Source organism: Ascidiella aspersa, chromosome 1 (genome assembly GCF_963924565.1).
Source record: "Ascidiella aspersa chromosome 1, kaAscAspe10.2, whole genome shotgun sequence".
Taxonomy (NCBI): domain Eukaryota; kingdom Metazoa; phylum Chordata; class Ascidiacea; order Phlebobranchia; family Ascidiidae; genus Ascidiella; species Ascidiella aspersa.
In genome coordinates, this window is record NC_139447.1 from 476232 (window position 1) to 502690 (window position 26459).

Here is a 26459-nt window from a genome sequence, read left to right on the forward strand (position 1 = left end):
TATGGACCTGTATTAGTGTGGTTGTAAAATATTTTTTTTCTAGGTGCTGAATAAATATGTTTATTTTGCCTTTGAAATTGTAGGATGAGATAGGGCGAGATTTTGTAGGTTGGCTAGCTCTTGGTATGCCTGAGGTAGTTTTCAAAACTACCGTAGATATAAACATGCGCATACACGTAATTTAGAAAAGACAAATCTGTACAAAAGGTGAATTCCCTTCCTTCAACCTTAAAAATGAAAAACTACGGCTACTGCTACTAAACTTTTAGCTGAAGGGCATTTGTATTTTTTAATTGCATAACATTCGTATTATTTAATTGTATGACAGGGTAAATTAAAAAAACATTTAAAACCAACATGACATTTTGTTTACCGTTGACGTCACAAAGTTACGAAATAGCGTGTCGTCACAAAATAAAATCTAACGTGACGTCATAAAAAGTAACCTTAAAAACAATATACGGGTCGCTTATTTTTATTAAAGTTTAAATTTGGAGTGGTGTAGTACAATGTACTCATACATACTAACAAATTAAGATTGAAAGAAAAAAACTTTTTTTTAGTTAAGTAGTTAAATTAGGCAAACATTACAGTTTGGGCGGGGCCAGATAAAGTTACCTCAAGACAGAGGTACAACCTCGCTGGTGGTGCCTCCTAGTTTATATCGTTGAAATTTGAACTTGTTGGCTCAACAGTTAAGGGTTAATATCGCTGAATATTAATATTCATATTTTCGAATATTAATTTTTTTTTTTCAATATTTTTTGCTAAAAGTGTGAATGCTGGAAAGATGTAATCAATACAAGGACTGTGTAAAAATTTCAACTCTGTATCGTCACAACTTTCGGAGATATTGCCCAAAACCTATTCCAGTGCGCCAAGTTCGCGCAGGTCTCGCTACAGGGGATTTTACGAACGCAAATTCACAACAACGTTCGGCCATTGCTACAGCTTGAACATTTTTTTGCCCAATGCAAATTGATCAATCTTAGTAAAATACCTTAAAAACTTCAACGATTGATCAGCGCTAGTACAGTTTACTGATTTCTCCCCATTACATTATTAACAGGGTAATGAATAAAATTCATACATTAAAGATAATATAACATCCGAATAGAAAGAGAGCCTTCGCAGGTTTCACATACTTAAAAAAATCCTATAAGCGCTGTTTTATAATCAACGAAATTTAATATATGGTTATCATTCAGAACATGCCCGACCAAGCTAATTTTTTACATTTTGAGTGCTTTTGGAAACCTATTTTTGAAAACCTATTGTTTAGCATTCTATGTTTCTATTACGTAATTTAACATTTTTGTTACGCTTGACTGACGATGGCGTGATGAAGGAGAGTTAGTTTTTTTTTGTTGAAATTGTTTCTTTAAACTAAACTTCTATCAAAATATTTACACAAAGATTGTGTTGCTTAGAACTTAATAACTCAAGAATTATTTAGGCTCTGGTCTAGAATCCTACCCCATTTTTGTCCGGGGATTTATGTTGCTATTGACATTATTTGGGTTAGGGTGCGAGTTAGCGTTTGGATTTAGGTGGGTGAAGTATTATTATTATATTTGTTATCCAATGTTTATATCTTCTCGCAATTTCATTTTTGACAACTTTTTTTGCTGTAAAAAAGTTGTAGGATTCTAGACCAACGCCTAAATAACTCTCGAGTCTAGGGTTCCTCTTTTTCTCGGATTTTGTTCACTCCCGGGAAACAAGATTGAAAAATGAAACTTCCCGGGATTCCTGACGAAAAAATTATACCTAAAATTACGTCATTATGACGTTTGAAAATTATTTTATATTGGCTTCGAACATTTCATTGATCTCATTTATGGGCGCTGGTCTAGAATCCTACCACAACGAAACAACATTTGGGTTAGGGCACAGGTTAGCGTTTGGGTTAAGGTGGGTCAAGTATTATTATTAAATTAGGAATATAATATTACTTGACCCACCCACACCCAAACGCTAACCCGCATCATAACTCAAATTTTGTGCGTTGATTTTAGAACTGTGGTAGGATTCTAGACCAGCGCCCATTTATGTTCTGTAGTATTGCTTCTGCAATCTTACAAGACCTTCTTGTATTAAAGTGAGTACCCTTATTTGTTTTAATTTCAAGAAGCGTATGCAAGGCGCATTTTATTGGTAGAATAAATTCAATTAATTTTTTTTGCTGCTAAGCTCAAATAAAGCAACAGGCAATGACGATATCATGGTTTGTACTATTTTTTGCGCTCCTTGACTTCTGCACATAAAAATTTATGCAAAAAAACAAAAAAAAATTCTGAATACCATAACGCACATTATTTGAGTTAGGGTGCGAGTTAGCGTTTGGGTGAGGGTGGGTGAAGTGTAATTATATTTATTATTAATAATACGACATGACCCACCTCATTCAAACGCTAAGAGCACCCCCAACTCAAATAATCTGCGTTATGGTATGCGGTATTTGTAGACCGTTTTTTTTGCATAACTTTCTACGTGCAGAAGTAAAGAAGCGGCCTATTTTTTTATATTTGTCAAAAACGACAATATTTTTTAAGTTTTGCTATGTTGCCGAATACCCGGGATTTAAAAAAAAAATTCCCGTGATTCAGGATTGTTAATTCGCGGGAAATCCCGGTAATCTCCCGTCGAAACATTCCCGGAGAGGAACCCTACTCTAGTCATATGTTTTTAGGGCGCTGGTCTAGAATCCTACCACAATGCACATTATTTGGGTTAGGGTGGGTCAAGTATTATTATTAAATAATGAATATAATAACATTTAACCCACCCACACCCAAACGCTAACTGGCACCCTAACCCAAATATTGTGCGTTGATTTAATAATTGTGCTAGAATTCTTGTTTACTAAACTTCAACTATCGAAGAACATTCCACAACTTTTGCAATAAATCGTATTGTACTTTGCAGATCCATGGGCAGCAGTGTGTTACACAGGCGTAATATTAGCATTTTCCGAAACCTACTTTAAACCTCCCCATGTAATATATGACGTTTCTGATCTGGCAAATGATTCCAACAGATTGCAGATATGTGTCAGTAGTTGTAAATCAAAAAGTTTTATTTTTCGTTTCTTGTTTTATAGAAATTTAGTTCCATTTTAGGTGTATATCTATAATTGTTGCAAAGATGAAATTTTTCGTTGTAATTGGGGTTCTTATTTTGGCAATGGGTGTTATATCAAAACCGAGTGAGCCAAAAATTAAAGATTGTGGTTCAACAGCTGGAAAAATCAACGACATCTTGGTCGATCCATGCGATAATCCTAAAGCATGTCAACTGGAAAAAGGAAAAAACTACACGATTATCGCCAAATTCACCCCAAACAAAGTTATAACAGAGGCAAATGTGAAAGTGCACGGAATTATTCATGGTGTTAAAGTACCATTCCCGCTTGCCAATGAGAACGCTTGCAGCGGTTGTGGACTGGATTGCCCACTAAAGGTTGGGAAGGAATACGAATACCATGCTACACTCCCAATATCCTGGCTCTATCCTTCCGTAAAGGTGATTGTAGAATGGGAAATTTTGACGTCGAATGTTGACGTTATCTGCTTTGAAATGCCAGTTGAAATAGTGAGTTCAGGAAAATTTTTGTTTTGGTGATTTTCCACATATTTGTGTCTGAGTAATTGTATGTTGTCACCTTTTTCACATAAAATTGTATTTATAGTTTAGCTTCCATGTATTCAATTGTATTTTCGTAATTCGCCTCCGCAAAAACAATTGTACTTATAAATCCCTTGTAAGACAATTTTTATTTGAAATAGACAAATAGTAAATAATATTGTTTAGATATTAGATTATTTTTAAAGACATAATGTATCTTGGTACTTACTTTAATTTAAAAATCAAACAAAATTGTATAAATTGCTTTTGTATTTTGTATTATCTGTATTTTCAGAAGCAGGTTTAAAAGTTGAAATTATGTTTGGTACGAATCAATGCAGAACTAATATTAGTAAATTGTTTTTGTGTGATTTCACTTGTTGCTTCATATTGCTTTTTATGTTTATAACTTATGCTAAAACCAATTTGTGTATATATATAATGTAGACGAATAGTTTTGCTGTTAAAATTACAAAGTGAAAATATGTCTTATCGTGGCAAAGGACGGGGAAACAACAGAAAAGGTAAGTTTTTGTGAATATTTACAGGGTTTACCACAAAATCCTTCATATAATTGCTGTATTGAAAAGTCTTTAAAAAACCCGATGTGTTTTTTCTTTGAGTATTTTTTATGTCCAGCTTAATTTATACGCTTTGAAAGTGCCTTTAAAAAAACATTTTTAATTATGTGAACCATAGCATTTGTACTGTTTTGTTTTTGAATTTTGTTCAAAAATTTTTATGCAATTCAATCCGTCTTTGAATACCTTTTTTTTTATAAGTTTTTGAAATGTTTTGTGAATTTTTTGTTATAATGTTGTTTTGGCAAGCCCCGTATTGTTTAGTGGCTGTTAAAAAAGTATAGGGTCCACAACTATTTCTTAGTACTATCGGTTCTTTCTCTGCTGTAGGTGCAATTGTATTTTGAGAGCCTGTTTTAAACACTGGGTATGAATAACATTTTTTTAAAGATAGCAGTCTGGCAAGCAACTTAACAATTACAAAATTATAATGGAATAAATTTCCCTGAAATTAACTTACCTTCTTTTTAACACTTAACTGTGATATTCGTTTATTTTATTGGACCAGTGTTATATCCATCAATACATTGTAATCCATTGAAACTTGCACGAATTTATGGAAAGTGTTTATTTTAAAGAGACCAGAGTAAAACATTTAGACATATTATGCTTCACTTTAACCTCATCGCAAAATTGTACTATGCAGTTTTATTTTGAAAACATTAATAAACTCATCTGATATTATTATGTGATCGATGAGGCAAGTAATGCAACTGCTAAGCGTTGGTTATAATCCTCAATTTTTTTTTGTGTGTTGTTCTATAAAAAGATTTGGAATTGCAATCAGATTTGACTCTAAAATTTAATCTAATCTGTCTATTAGTTTGTTGATAAAAATCATTTAATCCATTTGCAGTAGATACGACGCGCAATCACTACGTGAACGTAATGAAAATTAAAACAACGCACAAGGGCTCGCAAAGCACAGTTTGACAACCTCTCGCTTAATTTAATTATCCTGTCCGAATCGTAACAGAGTTTTTATTTTCTAGAAACCGACTTCGCCGACAACTATTCTCAGCATGACGACCGATCGGGGCCACCAAGAAGGGGTCGGGGGAGAGGGGGCAACAATGGCTATTATGACAACAACAATAGAGGGGGCGGGGGATACAGGGGGAACAATTACAGGGGCTCACGGGGCCGGGGGTACCAGGGCCGGGGGAGAGGGTACAATAATAGCTGGGTAGCTGGGTGAGTTGACATTTGTTTGTGAGTAACATTAACAATTCCATGTAGGACTTGCCAAACATTTTTTTGGTGAAATATTCAGAATATTTTTAAATTCTTTTCAGAAATCACTTTCTGATAATTTGCTTAAAATGTGTCAACAGAAGTTTTTTTTTTTGGCAAAAACCAAAATGCTTTATTTAAACACCTATGTGCTAGGTTGGAGTTGTTTATAAACACAGAATATGTCTGGTTGGACCCAAACACAAAAGCTTGTATTAAATATTAAAGGAAAAATTGTGACAACCCAACTCAAATTTAAAAAGGTTTGAATAGTGATAGAAACAATAAATTGGTTAATCCTGTCTACAAATCATACAATAAAAATCCTCTAAACTTGACCCAAACGTTTAATAGAAAAGCAATGTTAAGTAGGATGAACAAGAAAACCACTTTATATGAATTATGCTCCGTTTTATGCAAAAACAAAAATAACATTTTGTTAAATAAAAATATAAAGATCATTACCTAACTTCTCTGTTACAATTTAAACTACAAATCTCAAAACCCATACCAAAGTCACTAAAAACAAAAAACAATTGTATTCTTTTTAAACTTGTATAACAAAGAAAATAACAAAATCAAACAAGACAGACGATATCCCTTCCAAAAAAACCCTCAATAAAAAGTTGTTTTATAAAAACTTCAAATCGTTGAACGCTAATTAGGTCCCAAACCCATAACTTTCTTTATTGAAAATAAATTTTTATTTACTTAGACCTTAATGTCACACCCATCGAAAATAAAAAAATCCGCTTAATTTTAAACCCTTTTGTCGACTGCGTGTTGCGGTCGTTGGAACTCATTCCTCGACAGGCGTGGCGGTGGAGGTCGCAGAGGAGGTCGTCGCTATGGCAACCGAGATGAGAGTCCACCTCCATCGGCTCGAGTTCACGAAGATGAAGATGGAGACGTTAACATGGACGGCTCGGCTCCACCTAGTGGAAGATTGTGAGTGGCTTTGCTGCTTTTGTCGTTTAACAACTTGTGTTTACTTATTTAGCAAGTTTTCTTTGTTTTACACCTTAAAAAAAGGTTTAACCAAGACTTATCATTTGTTTTAATTTTTTCGATCCTATTCCAAATAATGTCATTACTTTGCTCAAACAAGCAAATAGATGAAATAAAATATTTTAAATGTGGTATTTTCCAGGTTATTAGGCAAAAATTTGCTTTAAAGTTGAGAAGTTTGATTAACTTTTGTCGTTATCCTAAATAGTATTTTATTTTCATTTTTTAACTTTAAAGACAAAAATTGCTGGGTTGAATTACAAATAATGCCTGAAATTCCCATATTAATTTGGATTTTGATCGGCACGATTTTATAAGACTTCCCTAATTGTAACTTATATATTTGCAGTAATCCTTACGCTAGACCTGACGTAAAATCCAGAGTTGGTCAACGACCACAGAAACGTCAACCTCACCAACAAAGGGATAATTGGTACCAGATAACTGTAAGTTCACTTTAATATTCCGTAACTTAAACACTTGTGAAACGAGTCTTGTGTTAAGTGGAAGACAAAATCTTGCTTTAAATTATGTGAAACCTTTAGAATTGCTTATTATATTATATATATATTTAATCAAATAATTTCCTAAGTATTAACTGTAATATAGATTTATAGGTTTTTGTTGACTGTTAGAAAATCGTTTTCTTTTCTTTGTATCTGTTTTCATTACAAAATCCTTAAGAGACTACAGTGTAGGGATGTTTTCCGATGAGAGTTATGAATAGATCATATTGTCTTATGCTTGGACATTGTTTGTTTAGTCTAGGAAAATAAATATGCCCTCTTTATTATCTTTGGATGTTAATGTTGTATTCAAATTGTTTTTTATTATTTCAAGATTCTTAACGGAATAAATCTTGACGCCAACTGGCTTCATCAGGAATTACAAGCGATCAACCTCATTCAGTACCATCCTGTGCAGGTAGAACTGACTATTGGTTTGAGTGGACTTTAACTACTCCAAGATGTGGTTTATTATTGGTTTTAGTGGCTTATTTCTATTGTTAGATTACGAATTTTATATTTTGGGTAATGTTTGTGTAAGGTTTTAAATTAGCTTTACAGAATTGATGTCATCATAAATTAAAAACAAACAAAATTTTTTTTTTTTAAATTTTCTTGAATCAAATTCCATGAACAAAGTACCTTCAACATTTGGCAAACGAAAGCTGAAACGCGTAATCTAAAGCCCTATTTATCACATCGTAAAATAACTTAATGAACTCTAAGATTTGGCTTATGGCAATTAATTAATTTGGGTGTTTAAGTGTTGATAAACACGTAACACTCACTTTTTAGTAAAATTTATTCCCTTTTTATCATTTGTGGCTTAAATATAAGAAAAATTGCAAATAAATTATGCTTTAGAGATGTTTGGAAACTATCTTTTTGTATTTTGAAATTATTTGACCACTTCAACATACATTGAACTATCTTAAAATTATTTTATCTAAACTTGAATTTATCCTTGCCTACAGTACCACGAGGACGGAAACAGCACATGTTTTTTCCTCAAGGACAGAGCGGCTGTTGAAGCGATAAGAAGTTCGAGCAAAAAGTTAACATTTCCCGACAACAGCAGTTCGGTTCGTACTTATATAATTCTTTAGGCCTAACTGGATAGACAATTGACATAAATTATACTAAGTTATTTATTACTATTTCTGGAACTTTAAAAAAAATTTAGTTGTATTTTACTGATTTTAATAGATTAACTAAATAATTGAAAATTGTAATCAATTAACAATAGCTGTAGTTTTCAGCATATTTCCTAAATTTGTTAATTTGTGATTAATTCATATTTGTTTAATACAAATTCGGTCAAGTATAATTGTATTGCTAAAGTAATAATAAAATCAATACATATTTTAGTTTGTATTTATGGGTATAGTATTTTTATTGTAATATTTTACAATTCCAGATTGTGATTATTGCCAAGCCTGTGAACTTTGCTCCAATTTCAGAAGATCAAATTGACAAAATTAAGGTATATACAAATACTTAATTGCATCTTTAGTCACAAATGTTTTGCATATGTTTTTGGCATAAAACGTTTAGTTATTAAATTGGAGTTTTTCTACGAAATTTTAAGAGATTGCAGCTATTTTCTGTAAAGGTGTATAAATCCTTACAGTTGCTGCTTAAATAGAAAGTATATTTCTATTGGATCAGGAATTATTGAGGGGGATGTTACGGTTACAGTCTTCTATGAAAAATTAAATGTAAAGTTAAATGTTGCAAGCCAGTTTTCCTTTAAAATAACAAGTAAAGCACACTACGCACAATCTGTAATGTAGCTTGAAAATGACTAACAAGCCAAATAGTTGAAGTAAATGGATATCATCTTTATAAAGAAGATTATGTGATGATGATAGAAGTGTATATCGCTAGGTCTTTCAAGATTATGTTGATGCACTTTGCTTTGAGATTCGTTTTTAAGGAGAAAAGCGCCAGAAGAATAGTTCCTGCTTAGAACTTAGGTTTTCCATCAGTGACCAACAAAAGCTTCACCCTGAAGCAAACAAAACAGACAAGCCCATTGTAAACATTACACTCCTTACTCATATTGTTAAGCGCATGTCCAAGTATAATATGTGTGACTAAAAGTAGAACCTGAATTCAATGTTATTGGGAGAAGTCACTGCAAACCATAAAAAGCCTTTGTGTTTTGTTCGTATTTTACCAACCAATTTTAACTATAGGAACAACTAACTTTTAAAACTAACAGTAAACATGACTCATAATTCTGGGTAATAAAAAAAATGTTAGAGTTACAGCCAAACCACATTGGTTTATTCATAAAACTTTTACATTTTGTTTTTTCTATTTTTTTTCTGAAAAATTACTCTACTACATTGTAAAGCCTTATAATGTGAAGTTAAAACTGATTGTATTCCTTTTGAACAGAGGTGTAAACTTTCATTTCATCGTTGCATGTGTGATAGACCACTTTGACTGGTTGTCTTGTAACATTTATGCTGAGTCTGTGTTTAACTTGTTTTTCAACCTTTGGTCCTTTCATGATTTCCTGTTCAGTAACTCCCAATTGTCACGCCACAATCAGCCCATTGTGTTGTGCTTTGACTCCAGTGTGATGTCATAATGCTAGTGCTGACAGTTGAAATACCTTGCAATTTTAACTTAGCATATTCTATTTAAACTGAATTACAATATTTTTTGTTTTGTTTTTAAATAAATGTTCAATTCAAAAATACAACTGTATTGTAAAACAATATTTATTAAAGAAAATACTTATTCCACAGTTTAAGCCATTTTAATGTCCCACCTACAACAACATACAGTAAAAAAGTGGAATTTAGCAAATAAATTAAGTTTTTAACAGTTATTTTCCAACATTAACTGCTTATTTGGCATTACTTGGTGTCATCGTACAATAATCGTGACTGAAATTATTTCCTTCTAACTACAGGAAGTTTTAAGCAACCGATATGACGCCACAAAACGTCATCTCGATTGCTCCAACCTTGCTATGGACCAAGAACTCACCAGCAAGAAGATCTACCTTAAGATATGCATTCCTTCTCACATGGCAGTCGTCACTAAGATTATATCCGAACACATTTCCACCGTGAGTCTGTTTATTTTAGCAAAGATTTTTGTCAAATACTTGTGATAACTATACTAATATCTTGAAAACTATGCTTTAAAATGGCTAATCCAGCTTTTTTTTTACTTATTCTACACAGCAGCCAAGGTCAAATTGACATTTTTCTAGTCTTGTCTAGCTGAATAGGAATATTCATGTGTATTTTCATTCACACGATACTGTCTGTATAAAATTAGTTTTGCAAAGGTCGATGTGGTATTTGTATTGGCAATACTTATTCAAATGACTCTTCAATTAAGTGAACATACCAACCCCAGATTATAATCAATGTTTTAGAGTTTTGATCATTTATTTGTTGTCTTAAATTTATAGAAAAACATTTGAAAATTTAAAGTACGTTAATTTTTATTCTACATTTCTCAAAAGTGCTAAAACTATTTTTCTTTACTGTGTCTTACCCTGCATGTGTTCTTTCAATTTAAGTTATTTTGTAACTTGCCACGCAAACCCACCACATCACAATAAATGCCGTTAACATCGCTATAATGTTCATATTTTGTTGCAGCTTGTGTCGCTTGATTTATCACGAAGCAACATAACGTTGTTCGGAGCACTGATGCATCTCGTCCACAAAACACCTGACCTCAAGAAACTCAACCTCGCAAGAAACTCAGTAAGTTCCACTGATAAACAAAAAACATAAAAAAAAAAAATTACCAGATTTTCTTTATTTTTGTAGTATTGATTTGGAACAATCATTATTGTCGGTAAAAATACCAAAGCCATAATATTCAATTAAATGGACATTTCACTGTTTCTACTATGTATTATAAAGGGAATATTTAACATAGGGCAAACAGCAAAATGATGATTTTATTAAATTTATGTTCCGATTTTTATTAAAATTACTAAATGTTCTGAAAGTTTTTGCCAGGTTTAATTTTATTTGCAACCAAATGACTAAAGCTTGTTATCACAAAACAATGTTTGAATAAAAGTTGTTCTTTAAGCCCACTAAATGTTACTTTAGAAGCATTATAATTAACTTGCTAATTTTAAAAGCGTTGTAAAGACGGTACATACAAGCAGACCTTCATAAAACTTACTATTTTTATTAATTCAATTTGCTTGTACATCAATTGCTATAATCCTGTAATAATTAGTGTTAGCCAGCATCGCCAAGCACCATATAGCTTACTAGTCTCTGTTCTTGGTGCATGCTGCAGTGTTGTGTATGTAATGTATTGCAATTAACACTCAACTGGATATTTGTAAATATTTTCATTTCAGTTGAAATATGTGAGGGAATTGGAACGGATAAAATCTTGGGACCTCACGGAATTAACGCTCGACCAAAACCCCCTTTGCAGGATTTACAAATCACAAGGAGACTATATCGGGTAAAACATTATTTTGGCCAGCAAACTGTTTTTCTAAAGTGAACTTAAATCTGCTATTTCTGCAATGAAAATAAATACATAATTAAGTACGACCAACTTTGGTAGACTAAATCTAATCTGTATTGTGCTGGAAAATGAAACTCTCATTTTTAATTTTATTTTTGCTTTTTAGTGATGTCCGCGAAATCTTTCCAAACATTGAAGTTCTTGTAAGTAGTTGTGTTGTACTTATTTTATACCAAATTTTTAAATGTGGGTATAATCATGAATATAAACTTGCAGTTGCTGAACAAAATATATTAGAACATGTTTTGTTTGTGTTAATATGCTGTGATTCTTTGCAAAAGTTGGTTTAAAATAAAGAAACCTAACCTGTAAAATTCTCTGTCTACAAACTTAAAGCTGAAATACAGTTTGTTTTATACTTTAGTGATGGATGATAATATAACATTTGAAATACGACAAAAACATTTCCTTTTTTATGCCAATATAATTACTTTACAATATATATATAATATATATTTTTTTTACTTATATTTTGTTACATGACATGCATACTTTAAATAGTTCAACTTAAATTTGTATGTTGTAGGACGGCCAAACGCTGCCCCCTCCCGTTAAGTTTGACGTCCAGGATGAAAAACTTCCGGCACCCAACGACAACTTTGTTCCTGAGCATGGAGTCGAGGTTATCATGAGATTCGTAGAAACGTGAGGAAATACCTGTTTATTAAACAAAATAAATAAAAACACAGTTGCAATTCCTTGAAATTTGCAAGCAAGATTTTTATTAGGAACTTTACCTGATAAAGTTTTAGGTACTTTCATAGCTGTTTCAAGTTTTTTTACCTTTTTAGGTACTTTTACCTGTTTTTACTTTTTTATCTACTTTCCTTGTTTTTTTCTTTTTTTGCCTCTTTAGGTACTTTACCTTTTTTACTATTCTCCGCTTTTTAGCGACTTTACCTGTTTAACAATTTACGATTTAGGTACTTTACCTGTTTTGACGATTCTCGCGAAATGCTTTCGGAGGCCTACCACCAGGAGGCGATATTCACAATGAGCATGCCGTCATCACCCAGGGGGCCTCCCCTAAGCCGATACATGGCTCACACTAGAAACCTTCACAAAATGAAACGATCTTGTGAGTTCGTGGTTGAAAAGTTTATAGTTTCATTTAATAAAATTTATCTTTGTAGCATTTATAAGTTGCACGGCGCAACATGCCATACTACCATAGTATGCACAGTGTCTTTGGACTTGAACGATTTAATAAATTATAGATTTTTGACAGGTGCGTAACATGGTTATTACACGTTGGACTTTTTTTTTACTTTAAACTACACTATTATAGATCTGTACAACATTTTTAATTTTGTATTTTGGCTAATTTCTTTTTATTTTGGGTTATTTTTTTTTATTTAAACAGTTTTTAGGACTGCTCGTCCTTGTTTGTAAACGTTAATTAAAATTTAAAAAGTTTATTTTATAATGGTCTAGTTTTTTTAATAGATGGTAGTGTCATGCAGTTGCTTTCACAGGGAGGACGGAAGCCAAATAGCTTTTTGTGTAAAACTTATTTAATTTATTTATTATATTGGAAATATTGTTGTTAGGCCTTTTTAAGGTAACTTTCCTCTATGCTTGTATTAACTTTTTATTTTTCCCCACAAAGTTCACACTATTCATTGCTTGCAGCTGAAGCCAAACACTCGAGCATTGTTACGTCACGGAGCTCTATTATGGAGAAGTTGTCGAAGTTACCCCAGACGACGACCCACCTGGGGTTGCTGTGCATTGATGTGCCCCTCGTAACCGACTCCGTCATCCAGTTCAACGTACGCGGGACTTTCAAGGAAGGTTAGTTGGTGGATAACATTGAATAGCACAGGGGTCAGGGGTCAGGGGTCAGGGGTCAGGGGTCAGGGGTCAGGGCCAGTGGTGAATCCAGGGGAGTATTTTTGCTCGTAAATAAAGTTTTTTGCGCGAATCTTAAAATGTTTGTTAAAACTTTTATTTCAACCCAAAGCTTTTAACAAAACGAGCAGACTTGTGTGGTTTTCAAAGTTACTTTTTTATGACATCACGTTTAAATGTTTGAAGTGACTTTGTGACGTCATAAAATAGTAAGCTGCTTCCAACATTGTTTGGGTATTTTTCGGAAATATTTAATCGATAAGTTAATTGGGCAACTGTGGGATTCAAACTTGTAAACATTACAAGATGCCAAACTTCTGTGCATCTGTTTAACCGTTATTATTTCCTTTAGTGCAATTTCACAGCATAAACAAAACGATAGAATACTAGAAAAATCTAAGGACACTCCGAAAAAAATTAACCAAAAAGATATGAAATATCTTTTTTAGAGCAGTGTTTCTCAACCATGGGTCGCGACCCCAAATTGGGTGGCCATTTGATTTGAGTTTGAAATGCTTGGAGGTGACATTACATTGTTTGGAGGTTTAAGTTTTATTTGTGTTGTTGTAGGAGGCCAGCAGTCTTATTTCCGAGGATTCAACAGAAGCTTTCTGTGCCAAGTCAACGGGGGAAGGTAAATAAGGTTTTTCTGTAGAAGTTCTATAAGTAACTGTTGAACAACTTGTATTTACCCTAACATAAGGCAAAAGAGTTAATTTAAACATCGGTGCTATTTATTTGCTTTAAAATACAGAACGACACAATTTCTTGTTAACTGAAAAAAAGTTTTTAGTATTATTTGATTAAAAAAGTTTTAAACTTAAAAGCAGACAGCTTTTATACTGTCCATGACCTTTTTTTTGATACGTTCTTGATTTTCATTCCTGCAATAGTTTCAATGAATTTGGTCAATAAATATTTTTTATTATTATTATTTTTTTTATTCAAAATTTATCACAAAAAGTGTAATTTTTAAGCCCTTTGGCCACATTAAAAGCAAAATCTCAACCGATCTCCAGTCTCTTTAATAGTTTTATTTTCGTTTCTCACTTATTGCAATGAATCTGGTAAAAATATATGTTTAACATTTATGGAAAACAAGACGTTGTCCAGCCTTACTTTACACAAGTTGTTGTTTAGCTTACAAATCATCAACGAGCAATTTCTGATTCGCAACGTCACCCAACCTGAACTACAAGCTGCAAAGATCTACAAAGCGCCCCCTAAACCCGCCCCAACGGCCCCCGTCGCCCCACCTGTAGCACCCACCCCATCCAACACTGTAAGTTAATATAGTGGTATTGGTGGCTTCACAAAGGACACAAGCTCGTATTTATTAGTCGCTGAAAGCTCACAGTGTGTTAGTTGTTTTCTAGCCTTGCTTTGCTTGCAGGAAATCCTTAATTGACGAACTGCTTTCGGTTAGTCTATTGAAGCCTCCATCTTTATAAGTTATTAAACATAGAGGAACTGTGGAACGACTAATATTAATGGGCGTGTCAATACTATTTTATCGTGGTTCGTGGTATATACAATCCTATTTCATATCCCGCTTGGAAACTTGTTTTGTTCGTAAATCAATAATCGAGGGGAAAATTTAAAATTTAAAATTTAAAAAGTTTGCAAAATTTAATTTGACCAGTTTTGTTTATTTTACCATGCTAGTGACGTCATTTGATCGTAATTCTCCAAATATATGGGATTGTTTAGCTGTGTTGTTAGTTTAGTATACATTCATCACTTGCTAAAGTTGTCTTTAAAGCTAAACATTTATTTTCTAAAAAATTCGAATTTCCCACCAACCTGATATTTGACCTTGCCACTTACTTGAAGGTCGTTTCTCCGCCAAACGCGAGCGAAATGATCCAAGCTTTCGCCAAAGAATCGAACATGAACCCGCTATTCTCACAACGATGCCTGGAGGAGAACGGGTGGGATTATGCAAAAGCTGGGCAGATTTTCATCCAGCTCCAGGTACGAGTCAATTTAAGCGCTTTGCTTATAACGTCGTTGTCGATATTTTACTATCAGTGTAACAGCATCTTGTGGAGTCAGTTTAAGCATGTTTTCTTGCCACTTGTTTTTAGTTTTGTGTGTTAAGCTGATAAGTCGAGTTTACAAAAGGGTTTCCACAAAGTTCTTTAAATCTTTGTCTATGAATTGAATTGTGTTTTGAAAAGTATTCGGAAAAACTGTTTTTTCCACTGTTTTTTCCAAGGCATTTTATTTAATACATTTGAATTTATTTTGCCCAGCTTCAAGTTATGTGTTGAAAAAAAAGTGTGGTTAAAATGCAATTAACTAATTTTAATTGTGTGACCACGACATTTGTACTATTTGTTGTACTTTGAGACTTGGTTTTATTTGCATTTCTTCAACAGCTTTTGTCAGCCTGCATTTTGATTAAAGCCTTCCAAGTATTCAACTTTTTGCGCTTGCATGTTATTCGAAAATAATTGAATATATTCAAAACCATGAAGGAACAAAATAAACATAATTTCATTCGTGGACAAAAATACCACACTTGAAAATAAACCTTTATATAATGTAATAATGGCAAAAGCTTGTTTCAGTCCTGTTAATATAAAAGTAAATCTTTAAACCTTAGTTGTAATTCAATTATATCTAAACTATTTGCGCAAAACTGATTTTTATTCTGCCTCGACTTTTTTTTTTTTTTACTTTTTTTTTTTTACACCTAATTTTAATAATGTAATTAGTACTGTAACATTTTTATTTTACAGCAACAAGGAAAGATTCCACCTGAAGCTTTTGTAAAATGAAGATAAAAGAAGAAGAAAGAAGAAAGAAGAAATTTTAACAAAAACAGAAAAACTTACAAATTTACAAAATCAATAACAAAAACATAAACAATATAAGAGAAGAAGAATAAAGATTAGCTGAAATTTTTGACAGAAATTCACAGATGTCCAATGTATGTTTGATGACGTAATCAGCGGTAAACAAGTTTTTACATTTCAAAAGGAAACATTTGGCTCTGATAGAAACTTTACATAAAAGCCTATTCCAAAATTATTTTGTTGTTTTTCTGTAATTGTTAAATTTAAAAGAATGGAACTTTTCAAAAAGATTTTAAATTTACAATTCAAGAAAACTCCCAAAATCAACAACATGCAAAATGCAGTTTAAATCTCTGCCACCGAACTTTTCCATTCTTTTCCGCCGCGTTTTTATTGTGTTTATTATTCCGCGTGTGTTATGACGTCACAGTAGCCTATTGTGTTGTTGTGACGTCAAATGTTCCCGAGCGCCATTTTTTATTTCGTTTATTTTTGCTTCGAAGCGTTTAAAGTTTTGCTTTCACTTTTATGACCTCTGTGGGCGCCAAGGTCACCGCTGGGTGGAGCTGTTGAGCTCGGGTGGAGATGACATCACGATGGCATAATGATGTCACAAAGTTTGACATCACGTGATGGTACGTCACGTTATGAGTCATGTGACTTGAGCAGTCGTTCCGGTTGGTCGATTGCGAATTGAGCATCGTAGAGTGCTCAGGTGCGCCACTGGTGGCAAGTGTTTTGCTGTGGGATGAACCACGTGGAGCGGTAGAGAGCTTCAAGTGTGGAATGTTCTTGTGGGTTGGGTTTAGGGGGTTGCTTGGGAGGTTAGGAGTGGTTGAACGGGTGGGTTAGGTTGGGGGGTTATTTGGGCGGTGATTCCCCGGCATTTCATGGTTGGGTGAAGGTGAAGGCAAACTTTATTCGCTTTTTTGTGTTTTTTCGTTGATTTTATTTTTTCGCGTCAAACTCAAACTTGCCTATCGTTGATGTAAGGCCGTAACGTTAATGGAGCTTTGTGACGTAATACACGTCCTGACGTCACCTCTTATAAAAGGCCTGCAATTTTATTACGTAACAATTCACCACGACCTTGAGGAAAACTGACACAAATTTGTAATTAAAAAAAAAACTGATTTTATGAAAAAAAAAAAATCAAAATCATGGTTTATTCAATCGGTGGTTAAAAAACTTCAATTTTTAGTTAAGAAATATGACGTAATATTGAATATGACGTACTAATGTTTGTACCACGTGTTCCACTATGTACGATCGATATTTTGTGGATGTAGAGGACGAACTGATTTGTAATTTTGGATGTTTGAATTAATGGATTTGTTTTAAATACTGATTTCAAAGACTGAATGCAATTTTTTTTAGGCAAAAAAACAAAAAAAAGGTCTCCGAAATTTATCGCTTCTTGAACTTTTTGTAACAAGTGTAATTATTGTGTTTTTTTACCTGTAAATAAACCTTTCGTTAAAAAAGTTTCCAAAATTGTGAATTGTTGTCAAAATCACATTAATACTAACTTGTTTGTGAATCCGATAAGGATGCAAATGAGACCATTTAAAATTTTACGAACCTAGTTTGTTAGAACGACTTAAATGTTTACGATAAATTTGTTGTTTTATGGGGTGTTTTTTTATTATTTACACAAATTACGCATAAACTATAACACATTGGTAAATACTTATTTAGTGAAAACATTTCTGTTTCATGAAAACAAAACCATTTAATGGGATTGTCTCATTTGTTAAACAACATTGTCACATTTAACAACTGTGGAAAATCAAGATAACGTAAATATATTGGATTAAAACAAACTATATTCAATAAAATATTTTACCCTTTACCGTAAATGGTCAGGTAAATCAATGATTTTTTTTCAATATAGCAACGGTTAACTTAAATTTGAATGGTTTCTAATTACTTAAGGAAAATCAATTTTTGTCTAGCTGCGAAAGATTACGCTTTGAATCCTAGATCGAAAAGTTGGAATCAAATGACCAGTCTAAATTCATTTTAACCAGGTGTAAAGTTAGAATAATTTTTTACCTTAAACGTTAAACTTTTCTTTCGCATAAATTTTTTCAGAGATGACGTCACAAAGTTACGTCAGTATAAAACAGGTTTTCTTAGAAATACTGGTTATTATTCAAAATGTACAACTGAAACATTAGTCTAAATCAGTGTTTGTTGAATTTTTTTTGCATCGGCGAAGCAAGATATACAAATAGACTTTAGAAATCTACTGATTTTAAAGAAAAAAAACAAAAAAAACCGTAAAAGTGCAATGGAGTCTAAATCATTTAGTGCGAAACCGTTTCGTTTTTAACTAAATTCTTTAAAAAATTGATTACTTCCGAAATATATACTCATATTTCAATCAGGCCTTCGTAGACCGCCTTAAACTAGTTCACGTACCCCCAAGGCGTCCACTGTCCATGGACCCGGCAGTTTAAGAACCCCTGGTCTAAATACATGAATGCTACTGGATGGCCTTGTGGAAAGTGTGGGTTTAAGCACAATGATAGAATATTTATTGCAATTAAACAAACGACCATCAGTACTTACACAGGTACTTACGATACATACATACAATATTTACCTCCGTAACGTACGCGATCTGGACTCCGTAATGAACAGTATGCAAGACTGCCATTTTTGGTATAAAATGAAATCCCTTATATACAGCATTCCAGCTGGCGGTAATTAAATATCGTGACAATGCGGTTCGGCGACGCATCGAAAAAGAGGAAACTCGGACAAACGACGAAAACACGATCAGGCAATAAACTGTCAATTTGATGAATTCACAGAGGCTGGTGTGACGACGTCACAACCGGCCAGCCTGCTTCATTTGGTTGGCCGGGGTTTCAAGCCGGTAACAATATGGAGCGCAAGCGCTACAAAAGTAACGTTTTTACTAAAACCAAGCACCTGTAAAAGTTTTTATCAAAACTATTTAACCAAGTCTGTTTTAAAAAAATCTCAAAAATGTATTTTAAACAACCAACAAAAACTCTTAGAATTAACTATTCTATGTTGTTAGTCATGCGTATCAATCGCTCATGTGTAACAAGATGAGCTTTGATCCGCGAATGTAAATATTCCAAAGATTTTTCTAGTTTGTAAATTTTTAGTAAATCTTTCAATATGTTTCGTTGTGCTACCCGTGCTATTCAAAGAGGTAAGACAATATTTGTTTAAAAGCGAAGTAATTAAATTTTAGCATGTTTTTATCTGTTGCAAAACATTTTTGTGTGTATTCAGTTATCACTAGGGCCCGCAAAAGTCCATAAAGTTAAAAAATTTTAAGGACCTTGTCTGTCCACGAATTAAAGAATAAAGTTGTTTTGAACACCAAGTGTACTGTTTGTAAGAAGTTTATAGGTTAAAATAAAGTTAAAATTTTTTAATAAAGTCATAATTTGTCAAATTGTGGCTTTTGACAAAGTTTTTGTGTTTCTTGAGAATAATTTTTTTAAATCCACAAAACCACTTGACTTTGCGACAAAATATTACGTTTGGGTCTAAAATCGACAAAATATTATGTTTGGGTAACTGGCATCAATTCAAGGAATAACTGTAGCCTCTACAAACAAGCAATTTTGTTAGGTTAAAATAAAGTTAAAATTTGATAAAAATAAAGTTAAAAAAAATAAAAATGGCCCTAGTTATCACTGATTTTATTTGACACACACATAGGTTTCAATTTTACCGAAAACTAATGTTCTTTGGTAAGTCTAGTTGAAAATTTACTTTGTTTCATAAAAGTTATGTTAGTAGAATTGTTCTAAATAATCAATATGATGTGTTTAATTAAATGAAATATAACTCAAGTTCCAATAAACAAACATGGAATTGGCTATTTGACAGGATTGCTCTTTTACGCTTGCACCCGTTAGGGAGTATATGTCGCTTTGAACTACTTTGGAGTTCGGGTAAATAGCCCCTTCCTTCAAATAATTAAAATATTTACAAGTTACAGCTGAAGCAGTGTTGAAAATAAAGTGTACACTATTGTTTGTGTTTACATTATTTATTTTTTATTATTTTAAAGCTTCTGTTGTTCAAATGTCTGTTGCAAGAATGTCAGCAACTACAGAGTCCTACAAATTTGAAAGTCTTGCTGTTTCAAAGCCGAAAAATAATGTCCTTCATGTTGAATTTAACAGGTTTGAAGTGTAAAAAATAAAGTGTAAATTTATATCAAATTACTGTTATTATCTCTTTATAGATAAAAGATTATTTATATAAAGAGCAGTACAAGAATAAAAAAAGATAAACTTGAGATCGTATAATTTTTTTCGAGTTACTTCAAAAATAACTAGTGGCTTATAACATTTTGTTGTACCATTTAAATCAAGGGTCTCAAACACGGGCCGCATGCGGCCCGCGAGAACATTTTGTGCGGCCCGTGTCGAAATTTTGGATTTTCAAGTATTTGACAATACCCAAGTGCCACATATCTTTTTTCAGTTTTGAAAAGTTAAAATTCCCTCTAAAAATGCCCAAAAAAACTGAAACTAATCATTAAACTTCACCATCCATTCTCCATTAAACGTTAACATTTATGCGGTGAAAGATCTGCTATTACGTCACATTGCCTATTCACACATGTAAAGTTGTCACAATAACGTTGGAAACTGCGCCGGTCAGGTGTTAGTCAAAATGGTCATAATGTTCAAATTGATTGTCGAGGTGTAGGCTAGCCTACTATTGAATTAACCTTTTTTCTGCTTCGAAAATGAGCGAAATCACAGACGAAAACGAAGTTTTTTAAGATAAAAGTAGGAGGAGTTATATTTTGTCACCGCGGTCAGAGATACTAGTCATTGCCTTATTTGCCAGCAAAAAATAACTGTGATGAAGGAGTACAGTAAAACATGTGTCGGCACTTCGAAACAATGCACCGCGATAAATATGATGCTTACCAGGGCAAAGTAAGAGACAGAGACAACTAAAACCAGCATTTTGCAAACAAAGAGGTTTCCTGGCCAATATTAGGCAGTCCACTTCTACAAGCAACTCTAAGATTGGTTTCTGCTGACAAGTTGAAGCCCAATATCGAGGTCCTTGTCCATGAAAAACGCTGCCAGTTATAGCCAGAACAAACAAAAAACTAGCCTAAATCATCAGCCTACTTGTGTTTATCTTTTATTTTGTTCTTGTTGGTTGACATTTCATTGTAAATTGCGGCCCTTGGGCATTTTGCACGTCCTCATTTGGCCCTCAGAGCAATTTGAGTTTGAGACCCTTGATTTAAATAATCCACCATAAAAACATTTAATTGTAGCTAGTGGAAAAATGAATCCAACCATGAGTATAAGTTTGGCTATGGTAATGTTAAATGGAACTTTGCTTTGCACATATTACGTTGTATACTTTTGATAATAATCCACTAAAGAAAAAAGCATTATTTCTTGTGTTTAAATTATACATATGTGTAAAAGTTCCATTAACCTTTTCCTTCCACAATTTCTTACAGGGAAGCTAATTTAAACTCGATGACGGGAGCAATGTGGCAAGAAATGATCACTTGCTTCAACGAGGCTGCAACTGATGAAGACGTCAGAAGCATTGTTTTGTCTGGGAGGGGACGAATCTTCACAGCTGGTAAATCAATAACTATTAAATAAAATGTATTAATGTCTGGATCTGTGATTCTCCAGCTTTCATGACCGTGTACCGATTTTATTTGTCTCTACACCTGGCTTTAAAATCACCCATTTTGTTTAGATTTAATAAAGGTAGTAAAACCAAAAAAACCTTGCTCAGGGCGCTGTTTGTAGATTGAAGGTTGATTTAATAAATCAAGCAAAAGTAACTTATTTCAGCCTTAATGATATTATATACTTGCTTATTTTCCAAAACTCTCCACATCACTTACAAAGCCTTTTTGTGCATATGTATACCAAAGGTTGAGAACCACTGACCTAGATGAACAATATTTAGGTCATTTGACAACGAACATATCTGCTTTACGTAAACTTTTTGGTCGTTTTTTACCAGGACTTGACCTGATGGAAGCTGCCACAAGCTTACAACCTCCAAACGACCTTGATGTGGCAAGGAAAGCGTTCAAACTTCAGAAGTTTATTACTTTAGCTCAAGAAAGTTGCTCAGTGATTGAGAAGGTTAGAATAAATGCATAATATTGGAACAATATGGAATGCACAAACCAACATTTAAAATTTAGGCATTTTTCTTAAAATGAATTGATAACTTTGGAACACTATATACGGATCTGTTCATAAGTTTAATGGTGAAAATAACGGACAAATAGACGTAAAAACAATAAAGCATATTGCTTTTTACAGCTATTTGGGCGGTTATTTTTACCATTAAACTTATGAATTGATAAATATTTGTACGATGGTTTAAGTTAAAGTTCTTGAATTTTAAGTCTGTAGCTAAATTTCAGTTATTTAAAAAGTTTCACTCTAAAATGTTTGTTTTGTTAAACAAAGATTTCTAACAATATAGTACAAGTTTAAAAGTTTTTTCATGATGTATTTGGTATGCTTTTAGATTTGTTTTCACTGACAGTTTTAATAAAATTATATGCCAAACTTTTTCAATTTATTTCCTACTGATAATTCTTGTATAAATGTTGTGATGATGCTTGGTATGTTTTTACATTTGTGTTCACTGACAGTTTAAATCAATGTATTTACTTAACTTTTTTCCATTCTTACTTATTTATTATGTTACTGTTTAGTGCCCGAAGCCAGTGATTGCAGCGATCCACGGAGCTTGTATTGGAGGTGGAATGGACGTCATCACAGCTTGTGACATCAGGATCTGCACAGAAGATGCAAAGTTCTCCATTAAGGTGACAATTCAAGATTCTAACTAATATACACAAGTAGAGGGCTAGGCTGGGCTTCAGAACACAACTTTAAAATATAAAATAGCCGGGTAGTTGTTCTGTAAATGTCTTGGCATAATTGGAAATCTGGTTTATTTCCGTCCTACTTTTTAGACATGTTGGTTGGCGTTTTAAAACTTTATATTTTTTTTGTTTTTCAATTTCTTGCTTTAACTAATAATTAATTAAAATGAGACAGGGCAAAAAAAAAACAAACCTAAACCTAAAACTAGTTACCAGGGTGGGAATATTTACAGGTTCTGCAAATATTTTTGTGGTTGAGAATGAATCTCAAAGTCGAAAAGGTTGAGTAGATCGACTTCATCTTGATTAAAATGTTTCAATACAAACTTGTATTATCTTCAGTTAATTTGATTTTGGTGGTTATAGTCATAAAGATGTATTTTGCAGCACAAACCAAACCTACTATTTAAGTGACTCTGACAAAGATAAGTAGCAAGTTATCGTTCCAACCACCAGGAAATTGATGTTGGGTTGGCTGCTGACATGGGAACCCTGCAGAGAATGCCGAAGGTTATCGGGAGCGACAGTTTGGTTCGTGAGCTGGCTTACACCGCTCGTAAGATGCTGGCAGATGAAGCAAAGGAATGCGGACTTGTCAGGTTCGTAAAGCTGGGAATCTTGTTTTAGTTGCTTTGTATTGAAATATAATTTTCAACCATTGGCTGTCAATCTTTTAAGGTTAAAGCATACAATTAATTAAATCAATTGTTTTTCAATTTCTGTGTAAGTTCTGTTGTTGTTAAAAGTAAATTAAAATTAGAGCATTTCAGTTTTTCTAGTTGATTACAACCAAATCGTACTAGTTTTCTAAATTGTATTAGAATTAAATTTACTGAAAAATCTAAACTAGAATATTATCGACGCACCAAAATTACATTTCATCTGCAATTTGTTCTCATAAGAATTTGATTTCCCACAGACTATAGGTAAGTTTTTCGATTAAAGTATTTAAAAAAGCTGTATAAAACATAATTGTGTCTAATATTTTAAGTTAAAAATAGTTTTTAGCTGTTTAATCAAATGGCATGTTTACCATTTAGGATAGTGGAAAGATTTATTCTTTTTAAACACAAAACCAGCCATGCATTTTAAAACAATATATTTTTATTTAAGATTAAACTGCTAAATATGAAATTAAAGCAATTAAAACACAAGTCACTTGGTAAACATTGTATTCAGAAAAAGATGAACCATGTTTTCTAACTTCAACTTTTAGCAAAGTGTACAAGGATAAGGATGAGTTGTTGTCATGTGCGTTGGAACTCGCTTCACTTATTGCGAGCAAAAGCCCGGTGGCAGTTCAGAGCACAAAAGTTCATCTCAACTACTCAAGAGATCATTCTGTGGCTGAAGGACTTCAGTATATGGTAACTATGCAATGCTTTCAAATTTTAATAACATCTAAAGAATAGTGCTGCCAAACATCTAATAAATGGCATTTTGTGCGAGATTGTAAGTTGTTGAAAGGTGTCTTTTAATACAAAATTATTTGACATTTAGTTTTGTATTTCTCCAACTTAACAATATTACAAATATGGAATGTTCTACAATGAACACAGCTAATCCGGCCCTGTATTGCTGATATATTATTTAATTAATTTTCAGTTGTAACTTTTGTTTTATTGTGGGTTCTGTTCGACAATAAAAGTTCCAATTATAAATACATAGCCTATACCAGTGCTTTTTTTTTGGTCTGGTAAACCCCTGAAGTTGTTGTGACGAACTCATGCACCCTCTTTGCTTAAAAGGTAAATTGAGGTAAAAAGCGATCTGAAAAATCATTATGCATATCAATATCATTATGTCAATTAAACCGAGCGAAGCTGCCAAAGTTTTACACACTGTCGGTGAGAGTTCGATTATGGCTGCAGGCTGCTTGCGAGTACTATTGCATGTCATTAAACAGCAGTCAATGTCAAATATTAATGGTTTATTAAATGTTTGTCATGCACTCTTGTATACCTTTTAGTACTAATGTATATTTTGGTGCATTCCAAGGGTGCATTGTGCACACCTGTTGAAGAGTACTGGCCTATACCACTTAATTCAAACCTTTGAAGGATTATACACAGGAAAATAAATATATTGCGCCATCCCTACTAAATTAGTTGAACGCACAACTATTGTGCTTAATGTGAAAAACTTTCCAGTGTTGTAAACAAGTCATTTTGAAATGGCTTAAGTCCCAGTTAAATCATTTGTATATTAAACTAGGTGCAAGTCAAGTATTTTGCAAAAACATACAAGTCAAGTCCCAGGCAAGTCACAATTGTAATGACTTCAGCCATTGGCAATGACTTGACCTAAATGCAGAAAAAAAATCTTACTTGAAGTCACTCTAGTAAAATGACTTGACTTGAGTAAACAAACTTTGGTTAAAAATTGGTGTTTTGATTTATTTACCATTATTTTATAGAATTGAGCTATTTGTCTCGTACTTGCACTTAATACAATTAGATTGATAGATGTTGTTTTTCTGTTTTTTTTTTAGTTTACTTAGAAATAATAATCAAACGAGTTTGCTAATTTTAATGGTTTATCTATATTTTGGGGATAGTAAGTTGACTTGGACTTGAAAATCCTACTCCCAAAAATGTTTGAAAGTAGCACCGTTTTATTCCTAATTTAAAGCTGAAATATAGTTTTCCCAATCAATGCTTACCATTGAGCCCCTATTAAAATGTTCAAATGTGATTTTCTTGTCACAGAAATCTTGGAACATGTCGATGTTACAAACTGAAGACCTCCTCAAATCCGCTCAAGCGTTAATGATGAAGAAAACTCCAGCCGATGTGGAGTTCTCCAAGCTCTAATCACCATGGCGACAAGCTCAATGCTTGTGCAAGAGAAATATGCAAATTCGTCTTCCGACAAATAAAGAGTTTATTGTTTTAAGTTCGAAAATTGTTATTTAACATGTAGATAATTGCAGCATTTTTGCCTGAAGACGTGTTTATGGCAGAGTTTACTCTGGTTTGTTGACCTTTGTATTGTGTCATGAAAATGAAGCAAAATTTTGTTTAAGTACTATCAGTGGGAGTAGAACAACTATTTTAGCTTGTTATATATACTTTTGGTGGCTACGACTGTGTACGTCTTATAATTTAATCGACAATTCACCTTCTATAAAATCAGTTTATGGGTAGGTTTTTTAATTATTTATTTTCGTATTCCAAAAGTGCTAAACGACATCATAAAAACAATAAAACATCACAAAATTGCGTTTCAAGAATATATGCTCTATATAGAGTGTCTACAAAACAATAAAATAAGGAAGATTATCATCAGTAAGTCATCATAAGACTAGTATTAGGGGGTCCATGAAGGCATATTTAAAGTATTAGTGTATAATTTAAAAAAATAAAACGAATTTTTTTGAAAGAAAAGATATCAAGTAAATAAACCTGTTGGCGCCTCATTAAAT

At 32.9% G+C, this 26459-nt stretch overlaps 2 protein-coding genes and 1 pseudogene across 2 annotated transcripts; all 3 read left to right on the top strand.

Annotated features, from left to right (window-relative positions):
* The first annotated feature begins 3186 nt into the window (after nt 1-3186).
* LOC146166397 (NPC intracellular cholesterol transporter 2 pseudogene) lies at nt 3187-3624 on the top strand (annotated as a pseudogene).
* A 1782-nt stretch (nt 3625-5406) lies between these two features.
* On the top strand, nt 5407-17618 carry LOC146166398 (nuclear RNA export factor 1-like). Its single transcript, XM_083383300.1, has 16 exons — nt 5407-6389; nt 6799-6895; nt 7290-7373; nt 7930-8037; nt 8373-8438; nt 9882-10040; nt 10585-10692; nt 11310-11419; nt 11592-11628; nt 12012-12130; nt 12409-12563; nt 13118-13279; nt 13907-13970; nt 14477-14618; nt 15170-15310; nt 16081-17618. The coding sequence occupies exons 1-16, from the start codon at nt 6358-6360 to the stop codon at nt 16117-16119; spliced, it is 1623 nt and encodes a 540-aa protein (XP_083239426.1). The 5' UTR covers nt 5407-6357; the 3' UTR covers nt 16120-17618.
* A 2577-nt stretch (nt 17619-20195) lies between these two features.
* On the top strand, nt 20196-25890 carry LOC146166399 (delta(3,5)-Delta(2,4)-dienoyl-CoA isomerase, mitochondrial-like). The gene is made up of 7 exons (XM_083388803.1): nt 20196-20315; nt 21629-21756; nt 22153-22277; nt 22862-22975; nt 23492-23634; nt 24252-24402; nt 25744-25890. The coding sequence occupies exons 1-7, from the start codon at nt 20215-20217 to the stop codon at nt 25846-25848; spliced, it is 867 nt and encodes a 288-aa protein (XP_083244929.1). The 5' UTR covers nt 20196-20214; the 3' UTR covers nt 25849-25890.
* Nucleotides 25891-26459: the final 569 nt, after the last annotated feature.

What these genes read in the sequence shown, in the direction of transcription:
- LOC146166398 (XM_083383300.1), top strand. Translation starts at nt 6,358, where the DNA reads ATGGACGGCTCGGCTCCACCTAGTGGAAGATT. An exon ending in ATAATTGGTACCAGATAACT is followed by an intron (nt 6,896 to 7,289) that starts GTAAGTTCACTT and finishes TATTATTTCAAG; the next exon opens with ATTCTTAACGGAATAAATCT. An exon ending in TGCCAAGTCAACGGGGGAAG is followed by an intron (nt 13,971 to 14,476) that starts GTAAATAAGGTT and finishes GTTGTTGTTTAG; the next exon opens with CTTACAAATCATCAACGAGC.
- LOC146166399 (XM_083388803.1), top strand. Translation starts at nt 20,215, where the DNA reads ATGTCTGTTGCAAGAATGTCAGCAACTACAGAGTCCTACAAATTTGAA. An exon ending in ATGCAAAGTTCTCCATTAAG is followed by an intron (nt 22,976 to 23,491) that starts GTGACAATTCAA and finishes TCCAACCACCAG; the next exon opens with GAAATTGATGTTGGGTTGGC. An exon ending in CTGAAGGACTTCAGTATATG is followed by an intron (nt 24,403 to 25,743) that starts GTAACTATGCAA and finishes TTCTTGTCACAG; the next exon opens with AAATCTTGGAACATGTCGAT.